The 12,734-nt window shown below is 39.5% G+C and overlaps 1 protein-coding gene across 1 annotated transcript in view; it reads right to left on the minus strand.

The window, feature by feature from the left end:
• LOC122814089 (sulfotransferase 1C2-like) overlaps window positions 1–12,734 on the minus strand; it is a 185,406-nt gene that overhangs the window by 93,063 nt on the left and 79,609 nt on the right. The window contains exon 4 of the mRNA XM_044086699.1: window positions 288–414. Within this exon, the coding sequence (XP_043942634.1) occupies window positions 288–414 (127 nt within the window). The remainder of the gene's footprint in view (window positions 1–287; window positions 415–12,734) is intronic.

Below are 12,734 nucleotides of genomic sequence, written 5' to 3' on the forward strand. Positions count from 1 at the left end.
ATACACAGACACACATACACACAAACAGACACACAGACACACACACACACACACACACACACACACACACACACACACACACACACACACACACACACACACACACAGTGTAGATCTTAAACACTGTCATAAAAGGAAGACATAGGATTATTAAATCTCTAGTATATTGTTTGAGCTGTTGGTCCTGATAATATTACACTTTGGAACCTTTTAACAAGAAACTAGCATTATCATAAAAGTAATAGTGCTCTTTATGCAATGAATGTGGATATCTTTTCATGGCATACCTTCTCCATTCAGAAACTTCATGAAGAACTCTTCCCAGGTCCCAGGTTCAGGCATTTCCCTGCACATACGATGAAAATGATAGTAGGAAACAAGGTTGTCTTTCATGTTTCTAGCAATGTAGATGGCCTGACAAAGCAGAAGAGATACAAGTGTAAGATAAACATTCAACAATTGTCGATATAGGTGGAGCTGAAAGATAAATGACAGAAACTCTGCCTATGGCAACAGATGAGTCAATCTGCCCCAGTTTGACATGGCTGAGTTTGTAGTGTTGGTAAACACATTCTGATTGATGCCTGGCTGGGCTGGGGAAGATTTGAACCTACAATAAGTTGATATCTGATTACTTGATAATTTGTGTGAGTACCTTACATGCTAACAGAACTGTACCCTGCCCTTACAATCAATATGATTTTATAACATATGGTGCTAGTTTGCACATCTTACTACAGAAAATGTTCCCCAATGCATAGAATTGATTTTGAGTCTCCTCTACACATCAGAAACTGAGGTTGGAGCACCACCTAATGGAAAAGCAGATATTATACAGTACAGGTATAGTGAGGTTAAATAAAAATAGATGGGGGGCGATATGGCTGGTAGGAATATGGGCTAGTAAATGAATACATATACTGCTCATCAAGAAACGAAGACAGTGCAGCCTCATCAAGCTCGGCCTCTAGGACAGCCAAGGATAATGAGGAGCGATTCTAGTCCTTTCCGGGAAACACGAGTGCTGAAAACGTTCCTGAAAGTAAAGCTGTACAAAGTATTAGGGTCTGATATGAGTCACTGCAGAACTGTTTGATATCTGTGCACATTGAAAAATTCTGATTGGATAGTGAAACATAATAGTACTGATGACAGTCAGACTAACATCAATGTGTCCGCTACAATCACTGAAAAAACAATCATTCTATAATTCGGGCAGTGCCTAAGCAGAGAGCTTTCTCTGTATATGTGTGCATGGGTGCTTATGTGTGTGTTTATAATTTGGCATATTACAAATTAAGCATTCTGTATCAACAATAAGGAACAGTTGTATGTTACTGTGTAATAACGTCACTCTTAGGAGGTCAGAATACTTAGCATCACCATATCACGTGACTTGCACCTGAAGTGGTGTTATTACACCATAACAAAATCTTTCTTGTTTCTTACTGCCTTATAGTTAAAAACATTAACTTACTTTTTAAACAAATCCTGAGAAGAAGTCACTAAGGTTCCTACAAAGTGGAGAGGGGATGAGTTAGACAGGGCAGGTATGAATCCTCTTCATATTAATGGAAACACCCAAAGACTGTGAATAAGGAGTCATATGGGTACATTTATGCCAGACTGTGAGGTTATAAAGGTCAATGAATATCCTACCCCGGAAGGAGGCCTGCCTATATCTCCACTAGCAGCACCTGCCCTCCAGCATTTTACTGCACTTGTAACATTCATTTAAAAGAACGACTACATGGTCACTTACTTTTAAGCAGAAATCTGATAACAATTCTTCTGGTAACAAATCACTTTTTTATGAAATCATGGATTCATGGCACATCATCACACCTCATGATTGTAAGTGAAAACATCACAACTAACAAAGCGAAAGCTTAAGCTATTGTAAAAGAACTTCATTAAACTCAGAAAAACATACATAAAAATAAGAATCAAAAGTACATCTACAGAGCAACATAACAAAAGTAAAGTTGTACTAAAAATAACTTGTGCATGAAAATGTGGAGCTTCTGCTCTAACAATCCCTTAAGTTATACATACGTAACCCAAGCCGCAGGCCAAGTATTGCAGAACAGTGTAATTACATATTGCTGCATACGTTTCCCAGATGAAAACAAAAGTGTAATGAAACAAGATTTCTACAGTACAGATTCATCTAAAATGAGAACCAGTCACCTTAAGCACTGTTTAAATGCAGCTACAAAACATAAGTGCTCAGGTAAAACAATTGTTTGGGAAATGTGAAACTGTTGCTAAATGTGGTATTAACTTGTTGAAATTTAGCCAAAAATCCTCAGAAAAACAGTAATTACAATTAGGTTCATAGGAGGTTACTAGGCTACTGGCCCTAGGGCCTTTATAAGCCTCATCATCTTATACCTTGTTCCCTTCTTGACAAAGTTGTATAGTCTATATTTTCAGTATAAATCTATGATGAGCACTGACTACCCTTATCCAAGAGGAACATAAGTGACACTCTGGGGTAAATTTACAGTCTCACATCCAGTTGTCTTAGTTATGCTTACATAAGGTCATTGAGGAGCTCAGTTTTACATGAATTGGGAGTTTGTTCCAGAGGAGTGGCAATCTCTGGGAGACACATCTGTCAGTCCAGCATGTTCTGCTAATGTCGCAGGCTAGGTTAAGGTCCCTAGAGAGAGTGAATCTTGTCCCATTTCAATTGCGTATGTGCAGCATTTACATTAGGTAAGGGTCCAAGACTGCCCTGTAGGCCAGGCACAGGTCTCCTCTCAACAGCGTATAAGATACAGTCTGTTGATAAGGTCCTTAATGATTCTCACCATGGCCTTGCAGATAACGCTGGTTAGGCTTATGGGTCTATAGTTCCCAGGGTCAGTTGATGGACCCCATTTGTGCAAGGGATTTACTGTTGCTGTCTTCCACTCTCCTGAAACAAAGCCAGTACTTATACTATGGTTGAAGAGAGTATCAAGTGGTTCTGCTAGGTCCTGTTTTAGACCATTTAGTAGGCAGCCTGGGATGTTATCCAGTCCCAAAGAGGCAGTGTTTTTGGCCATGAACAGTGCAGTTATGACTTGCTCTTTGGAGATATTAGGTAGAGCATTGGTGACAGGTACGCTTTGGGGTATGTCTGGTGGGGACAGGAGGATGAAGTTTGTGCCAAATCCATCTGATAGCAGGTTAGTGATGTCCTCAGGGTCAGTATGAGTGATACTGTCCACTACTAGTTCTGCACAAAGCCAGGCCTTCTCTTTTAGATTTCTGATGTAGCTGAAGAATGCCTTGTCATTATCCTTAGCAAGAGATGTTAGTTTAGGTTTGTAATTGGCTTTAGAGGATTTTACAAGATATCTGATTTGCTTGTTCAAGCCGTGAAGGCTTTAGTTTCTTCCTGGTGTTGTATAACCTATTTATGCTTGATGTCCACCAGGGTAGCTTGTTTTTTGTGAGGATCTTGTTTTTATCCAGTCAGGTATAGCTGAGTCTATACATTTGTACAGGTGTTTATACAGGGCATTTGTGTAGACCTTTATATAGTAGTCATTGTTGACAGTGGTATCTGGGGGTTTGAAACTATTTATGCCATCACTTAGAAGGCTATAGTTTGCTATGGAGAAATTTTGCATCCTTTTTGCTCTTGAGGGGTTCGGGTATGATTGTTACTTTGAACGAGACTGATTTATAATCAGATCTTACCAGGGAGGGCAACAATCCCGCGGTGGTGGTGCTGCGGTATAGTTGTCGCCTCACAGTTAGACGTTGCCCGTTTGATTCTCAGTTAGAGGGTCTTCTGTGTGGCGACATGCGTGAATGGGCATTCCTTCATTGAAGGTTGTGCGTTAGGCCCTGCAAGCCAGCATGTAAAACTCTACTGCCAATCATTAGCGCACCGGAGTACCGCTGTGGCGACCCCTAACCGGGAAAAGCCGAAAGACACAACAACAACAACCAGGGAGTGCAACAGATAGTACAGAGACCCCTTATGTTAGTGAGTACTAAGTTTAGAACATTCAAACTCCTTGTGGGGGTACAGACTATCTGTTCTAGAGCATTTATATTAACAAAGGCCAGGAACCTTATGGCGAGTCTGTTTGTGCCTATATATCACTCCCAATTGATGGAAGGATAGTTGAAATCACCCATGACCAAGGTGTTTGGTTGTACTGTGAGTGACTCAATTAGGTCCAGGTAGGTAAAGTTGTTCTCGTGGTTCATGGTGAGGGACCTGGAGCTAACAATGATATGAAAGGGGGTTTTACCTACAGTTAGTTGGACTTGGAGTAGCACTAGGGAGCCGTACTGTTTGACCAGTCTTGAGGTGTATTTGTCTTTAATGAAGATGGATACACCTTCACCTTTGGTTCTTTCATGCTCATTTTGAGGTCTGAATGTGTGGAAGGCATTGTAGCCTTGCATGGCTGGGGTGCTGTCTGCGGCCTTGAACCATGTCTCTGTGACTGCACAGACATCGGCATCTTCCAAGATAAGGAGTGCTTTCAATGAATGCAATTTCCAATTTAGACTCTTAGCATTAAGCAGCATAACTTTGAGTTTGTCTCTAATGGATTTGTTTATGTTGGGAATTTTGTTGTTGTGACATTGCCAAAAAGGCACTATGCGGCAGGCAAGTACCTTTGCCAGTAACAGAAAGCCAAGATGATGTGACAGATTAAGACCATCTCTGGCAGAACAATGTGATCTGTTGAGCATATCTTCTCAGGCTGACAGATACTGGATCCCCCTGGACTGACACCAGAAGGTAAGCCATTTGCTTGAAGTCAATATTTTTTTGTTTATATTGAAGCATCATTCTGGGTGAAGATAGAATGCTATTTACAGCTAGGGACATAGGGACATACCTACCTGGAACACATACTCTTGAGAGCTCAGTCATATCTCTCTTCATATTTCAGTAAGGTACATCTCAAGTCATTCACTCCAACATGGACTATGACAGAGTCATAATGGTACTTATTGTTGAGAGACGTGAGTGCGTGTGTGATCTGAGGGATCCTGGCACCTGACAGGCATCTGACAGTGATCTTCTCCTTGTCCAGCCTGGTGAGGGGGGCATCTGTGTGTCTGACTATGGAGTCACCTATCACCAAGACATTAGGTTTTGAGGTGTTTTGCTTTAGAGGCTTATTGGCTGAGACACTGCTGTGTATATTATTATGTGTAGTGGATTCTGTTGAGTCTGCAATGTGTGCAGTAGGTTTGCGCTTGGGAGGTCTCTGATCTTTAGGTAGGCTTGCAGTGAGGACTTTGGCATATGTGAGTTTATGTGTTGTGAGCTTGTTATGTGCAAGGGGTAGTATGTATGCTGACAACCTGTTTGATATCTGGTTTGTTGTTATGTGAGAGAATTGATTCCAAATTCATAGTATAGATACATCTCTCACAATATATTTATTTGTTTTAGGAGTAATTGGTTGTCAGTATACATGAGGCAATTACTACATTGCTTCAGGATGCCCCTGTCAATCAGGCTGGCTGGAAAAATGGTGGGAAACTGTCCATCCATTATGACAGGTATACACTGCAGTATCTAGTGGGGTGTGGGCTAGATGGATCAGGTTTTGCTGTAAGAATAACAAAAAGTGGCTGTTCTATGGAGGGCTAGGGGTAGAAAACTGCATCAGTGCTTCGCAATGCACAATTAAGTTGCTTGCAGGGTAGCATTGTGCAGCTGTATTGTGTACAGTGAAGCAGGGGAGCTTAGGAGGGTTCCCTAGCAGATATCTAGAGAAAATTGTCTTTCTAGGCATTTGCTTCTATACACAGCTATACATAGCTGTGCTAAACCCTGTTGCGCGATGTGCAGCCACGTGCAAACCCAAAGCTTAAATACAAGTAAAATGATTTAAAACAAAGTAAGCAATAGGAAACCCCAACACCAAGTATTATTCCAGCAATCCCCAACTGTGCAAACCCAAAGCTTAAATACAAGTAAAATGATTTAAAACAAAGTAAGCAATGGGAAACCCCAACACCAAGTATTATTCCAGCAATCTCCAACTGTGCAAACCCAAAGCTTAAATACAAGTGAAGTAAAATTATTTAAAACAGAGTAAGCAATAGGAAACCCCAACACCAAGTATTATTCCAGCAATTCCCAACTCAGATGGGTCCTAGGCTGCACACTTCTGCCACAGGGGTACAGGGAGGGGGTTTAATGTAAGATGGCTGTTATTAGTGCTGGAGTGAAACCAAACAGTCAAAATTCAGCAAGCCTGAATCTAGCCTATGTTATAAAATGCAGAAATATTAGTAATTCAAAGTGCAGAAAATCTCAGTCATGACAGCAACAAAAAAAAAAAAAACAGTTTAAATAAAGTAGCAGTTCAGTAGACTATTGTTCTCAAAATGCAATGTAGGCTTTAAAAATGCTTCTTTTTCAGCATATTTCAATGAATGCCTTGCATTTAGTTCTGATTCACTCCAGATCTCTGGCTAAAGTCACCAGTCTCTCAGCAGCTCCGATAAACTGAGCACAAACCCATGCAAACACAATGCTTAAATACAAGTGAAGTTAAATAATTTTAAACAAAGTAACCAAAGGGAAACCCGAACACTGCGCCTTATTCCAGCACTCCACCACTCAGATGGGTCCGTGGCTGCACATTTCTGCCACAATTGTTACATGCATGTTGTATCTCAGAAAGACAGACTAAACTCGTGTGTCAGATGTACAGCTAGCTACTGATTTAAGAAAATCAGTGCCAACGTATGTCAAAGAAACAGCACAGACTTTTCTATTAACTGCATGAGAATTTATTATTTGTAAAGTATTACACAGCAGTCTACAAGGCAAGCCAAGAACTCCAGTGTCACTGCAACAGTGTAACAAAGAAATACACGAAGAAATGTATCGCATGAATGTTGCAGCTCTTCTTACATCATGTGTAACTGGATTATCAAGCTGCTACTTTCGTATTATTACACAAGGTGTTGGGTGAGGCATGCAGAGAAAGAGGAGGTTAGAGTGCTTATTTCATTTCTAAGATGCTTTCATTACAAGGTAGAAGCACAACTCTTTTTCAGTATGAATCTGATGATTTACTTTGTTGCAAATATAAGAAAAATGTCAGCATGCCAAAAGGGTAATAAGTTCTGTTCTTTGTAGAAAGTTCTATCATGGAATTTGGAACCCATGCCCAAAAAGGAAAATCATAAATGTAGGGCCAAAGATGCTAGCAGAATTAATCCTGTAGTGTTCATTTCTAATTTGTCAGTGGCTCTTCTACAATTGTTACAATATTGGTGCTTTTAATCAGGAAAAGTATAAAGAATGCATGATTCTGCTGCTCGAGGAGACAGGACCTTGTTTTTCCTAATCTCCTACATACGTACCTTTGTATGCAATAAAGGAAATTGTTATCCCTTGTTCAACTGCGTTGTGTGAAAGTAATTTTCTAACTTAACAGTTTGGTACTATATATTCAGGTTTCTGAGCATTTTGTGTGTTGCTACATTAGAAATTGCCTCAGGGCCCACTGTGACAGGTTTTCTGTTAGGCAAGTTTCTAGTGTGCCAATGCACAATTTCTTTCTTTCCTATCAGCAGAGTTTAAAGTCTCTTCAGGTAAGCTTTACTAATATCCTGTCTACTAGATTTAATAATATCTGAGTGGGTAACTTGTATGCATGTGCAATTAACCATACTAACACCATAAAGTGCTAGCTCAGAAAGACGAAGTGTCCTTCTCAGGTGTCAGCGGGGTGTAATCACATATAAAGGAAAGGAACAGAGAGGATTTCTATGTTAAGAGCATCGCTGAATGTAGTTATAGTTGCATATCTATCCCTTTGGTATGAGAGTGGGTTTTTATCATGGGCACTAAGACGAGTGCTTTAAAAGAGATGGAGTATGGCACTCCGGGCAGGTGTATGTTTAATAAATATGGAAGAGACAGCTGAAGCTATTTGATAAAATGGTCTGAGCTCATTAAAAATTATAGTGCTTTACAGTTTTCAAAATAGATACTTTTGATAAGAAAATTTTAGAAAATCAATACAAAAAAAATGAAACAAAAAGGGAATAAGATACCAGGTTCTTGTTGGTCAGCTTTTAATGAATGGCAAAAAGAAGCTAAAAATAAGGACAAGGAATCTACAGTTAGAAGTCTGGAATATAACTCGGCACGATTAAAGACACAGCTGTAGAAGGAATCTACAGTTAGAAATCTAGAATATAACTCGGCTCGATTAAAGACACGGCTGTAGAAGGAATCTGTAGTTAGAAGTCTAGAATATAACTCGGCTCGATTAAAGACACGGCTGTAGAAGGAATCTGTAGTTAGAAGTCTAGAATATAACTCGGCGCAATTAAAGACACGGCTGTAGAAGGAATCTGTAGTTAGAAGTCTAGAATATAACTCGGCTCGATTAAAGACATGGCTGAAGACGGAATCTGTATTTAGATGTCTAGAATATAACTCGGCTCGATTAAAGACATGGCTGTAGAAGGAATCTACAGTTAGAAGTCTAGAATATAACTCGGCTCGATTAAAGACACAGCTGTAGAAGGAATCTGTAGTTAGAAGTCTAGAATATAACTCGGCTCGATTAAAGACATGGCTGTAGAAGGAATCTGTAGTTAGAAGTCTAGAATATAACTCGGCTCGATTAAAGACACGGCTGTAGAAGGAATCTGTAGTTAGAAGTCTAGAATATAACTCGGCTCGATTAAAGACACAGCTGTAGAAGGAATCTACAGTTAGAAGTCTAGAATATAACTCAGCTCGATTAAAGACACGGCTGTAGAAGGAATCTGTAGTTAGAAGTCTAGAATATAACTCGGCTCGATTAAAGACACGGCTGTAGAAGGAATCTGTAGTTAGAAGTCTAGAATATAACTCGGCTCGATTAAAGACATGGCTGTAGAAGGAATCTACAGTTAGAAGTCTAGAATATAACTCAGCTCGATTAAAGACATGGCTGTAGAAGGAATCTACAGTTACAAGTCTAGAATATAACTCGGCTCGATTAAAGACACGGCTGTAGAAGGAATCTGTAGTTAGAAGTCTGGAATATAACTCAGCTCGATTAAAGACACGGCTGTAGAAGGAATCTGTAGTTAGAAGTCTAGAATATAACTCGGCTCAATTAAAGACATGGCTGTAGAAGGAATCTGTAGTTAGAAGTATAGAATATAACTCGGCTCGATTAAAGACATGGCTGTAGAAGGAATCTGTAGTTAGAAGTCTAGAATATAACTCGGCTCGATTAAAGACACGGCTGTAGAAGGAATCTGTAGTTAGAAGTCTAGAATATAACTCGGCTCGATTAAAGACACAGCTGTAGAAGGAATCTGTAGTTAGAAGTCTAAAATATAACTTGGCTCGATTAAAGACACGGCTGTAGAAGGAATCTACAGTTAGAAGTCTAGAATATAACTCGGCTCGATTAAAGACACAGCTGTAGAAGGAATCTGTAGTTAGAAGTCTAGAATATAACTCGGCTCGATTAAAGACACGGCTGTAGAAGGAATCTGTAGTTAGAAGTCTAGAATATAACTTGGCTCGATTAAAGACACGGCTGTAGAAGGAATCTGTAGTTAGAAGTCTAGAATATAACTCGGCTCGATTAAAGACATGGCTGAAGACGGAATCAGTATTTAGAAGTCTAGAATATAACTCGGCTCGATTAAAGACATGGCTGTAGAAGGAATCTACAGTTAGAAGTCTAGAATATAACTCGGCTCGATTAAAGACACGGCTGTAGAAGGAATCTGTAGTTAGAAGTCTAGAATATAACTCGGCTCGATTAAAGACACGGCTGTAGAAGGAATCTGTAGTTAGAAGTCTAGAATATAACTCGACTCGATTAAAGACACGGCTGTAGAAGGAATCTGTAGTTAGAAGTCTAGAATATAACTCGGCTCGATTAAAGACACGGCTGTAGAAGGAATCTACAGTTAGAAGTCTAGAATATAACTCGACTCGATTAAAGACACGGCTGTAGAAGGAATCTGTAGTTAGAAGTCTAGAATATAACTTGGCTCGATTAAAGACACGGCTGTAGAAGGAATCTGTAGTTAGAAGTCTAGAATATAACTCGGCTCAATTAAAGACATGGCTGTAGAAGGAATCTACAGTTAGAAGTCTAGAATATAACTCGGCTCGATTAAAGACATGGCTGTAGAAGGAATCTACAGTTACAAGTCTAGAATATAACTTGGCTCGATTAAAGACACGGCTGTAGAAGGAATCTGTAGTTAGAAGTCTAGAATATAACTCAGCTCGATTAAAGACACGGCTGTAGAAGGAATCTGTAGTTAGAAGTCTAGAATATAACTCAGCTCAATTAAAGACATGGCTGTAGAAGGAATCTGTAGTTAGAAGTATAGAATATAACTCGGCTCGATTAAAGACACGGCTGTAGAAGGAATCTACAGTTACAAGTCTAGAATATAACTCGGCTCGATTAAAGACACGGCTGTAGAAGGAATCTGTAGTTAGAAGTCTAGAATATAACTCAGCTCGATTAAAGACACGGCTGTAGAAGGAATCTGTAGTTAGACGTCTAGAATATAACTCGGCTCGATTAAAGACACGGCTGTAGAAGGAATCTGTAGTTAGAAGTCTAGAATATAACTCGGCTCGATTAAAGACACGGCTGTAGAAGGAATCTACAGTTAGAAGTCTAGAATATAACTCGGCTCGATTAAAGACACAGCTGTAGAAGGAATCTGTAGTTAGAAGTCTAGAATATAACTCGGCTTGGTTAAAGACACGGATGTAGAAGGAATCTGTAGTTAGAAGTCTAGAATATAACTTGGCTCGATTAAAGACATGGCTGTAGAAGGAATCTGTAGTTAGAAGTCTAGAATCTGTCAGCTCGATTAAAGACACGGCTGTAGAAGGAATCTACAGTTACAAGTCTAGAATATAACTCGGCTCGATTAAAGACACGGCTGTAGAAGGAATCTTTAGTTAGAAGTCTAGAATATAACTCTGCTCGATTAAAGACACGGCTGTAGAAGGAATCTGTAGTTAGACGTCTAGAATATAACTCGGCTCGATTAAAGACATGGCTGTAGAAGGAATCTGTAGTTAGAAGTCTAGAATATAACTTGGCTCGATTAAAGACACGGCTGTAGAAGGAATCTGTAGTTAGAAGTCTAGAATCTGTCAGCTCGATTAAAGACATGGCTGTAGAAGGAATCTGTAGTTAGAAGTCTAGAATATAAGTCGGCTCGATTAAAGACATGGCTGAAGAAGTAATCTGTAGTTAGAAGTCTAGGAAATAACTCGGCTAAATTAAAGACACGGCTGTAGAAGGAATCTGTAGTTAGAAGTCTAGAATATAACTCGGCTCGATTAAAGACACGGCTGTAGAAGGAATCTGTAGTTAGAAGTCTAGAATATGTCAGCTCGATTAAAGACACGGCTGTAGAAGGAATCTGTAGTTAGAAGTCTAGAATATAACTCGGCTCGATTAAAGACACGGCTGTAGAAGGAATCTGTAGTTAGAAGTCTAGGATATAACTCAGCTAAATTAAAGACACGGCTGTAGAAGGAATCTGTAGTTAGAAGTCTAGAATATAACTCGGCTCGATTAAAGACATGGCTGAAGACGGAATCTGTATTTAGAAGTCTAGGATATAACTCGGCTAAATTAAAGACACGGCTGTAGAAGGAATCTGTAGTTAGAAGTCTAGAATATAGCTTGGCTCGATTAAAGACACGGCTGTAGAAGGAATCTGCAGTTAGAAGTCTAGAATATAACTCGGCTCGATTAAACACACGGCTGTAGAAGGAATCTGTAGTTAGAAGTCTAGAATATAACTCGGCTCGATTAAAGACACGACTGTAGAAGGAATGTGTAGTTAGAAGTCTAGAATATAAGTCGGCTCAATTAAAGACACGGCTGAAGAAGAAATCTGTAGTTAGACGTCTAGGATATAACTCGGCTAAATTAAAGACACGGCTGTAGAAGGAATCTGTAGTTAGAAGTCTAGAATATAACTCGGCTCGCTTAAAGACACAGCTGTAGAAGGAATCTACAGTTAGAAGTCTAGAATATAACTTGGCTCAATTAAAGACACGGCTGTAGAAGGAATCTGTAGTTAGAAGTCTAGAATATAACTCGGCTCGATTAAAGACACGACTGTAGAAGGAATCTGTAGTTAGAAGTCTAGAATATAAGTCGGCTCAATTAAAGACACAGCTGAAGAAGGAATCTGTAGTTAGACGTCTAGGATATAACTCGGCTAAATTAAAGACACGGCTGTAGAAGGAATCTGTAGTTAGAAGTCTAGAATATAACTCGGCTCGCTTAAAGACACAGCTGTAGAAGGAATCTACAGTTAGAAGTCTAGAATATAACTCGGCTCAATTAAAGACACGGCTGTAGAAGGAATCTGTAGTTAGAAGTCTAGAATATAACTCGGCTCGATTAAAGACACGACTGTAGAAGGAATCTGTAGTTAGAAGTCTATAATATAACTCGGCTTGATTAAAGACACAGTTGTAGACAGCTAATAGAACAGTAAATGTTTTACAAAAATGCGCAGATGAGAAATCCCATTACCGGGGTGTATACATTAAGACAATTAGAAAAATTATCAATTACACAGCCAGAATCATGAGATAATGGTTGGTCTCCAATGCCTTCTACACTTTCTTCACTTTATGACCCACCTGTGCCTCAGGAAGCCGAAAGTTCTCCATCTCAGAGAAGGTGGGTGGAGGTAAATGCAGCAAAACAACTACCACTTCCCAGGATAAAGTC

The sequence above is a fragment of the Protopterus annectens genome, chromosome 10.part0 (assembly GCF_019279795.1).
Source record: "Protopterus annectens isolate FY-2018-M chromosome 10.part0, PAN1.0, whole genome shotgun sequence".
Lineage (NCBI taxonomy): Eukaryota > Metazoa > Chordata > Ceratodontiformes > Protopteridae > Protopterus > Protopterus annectens.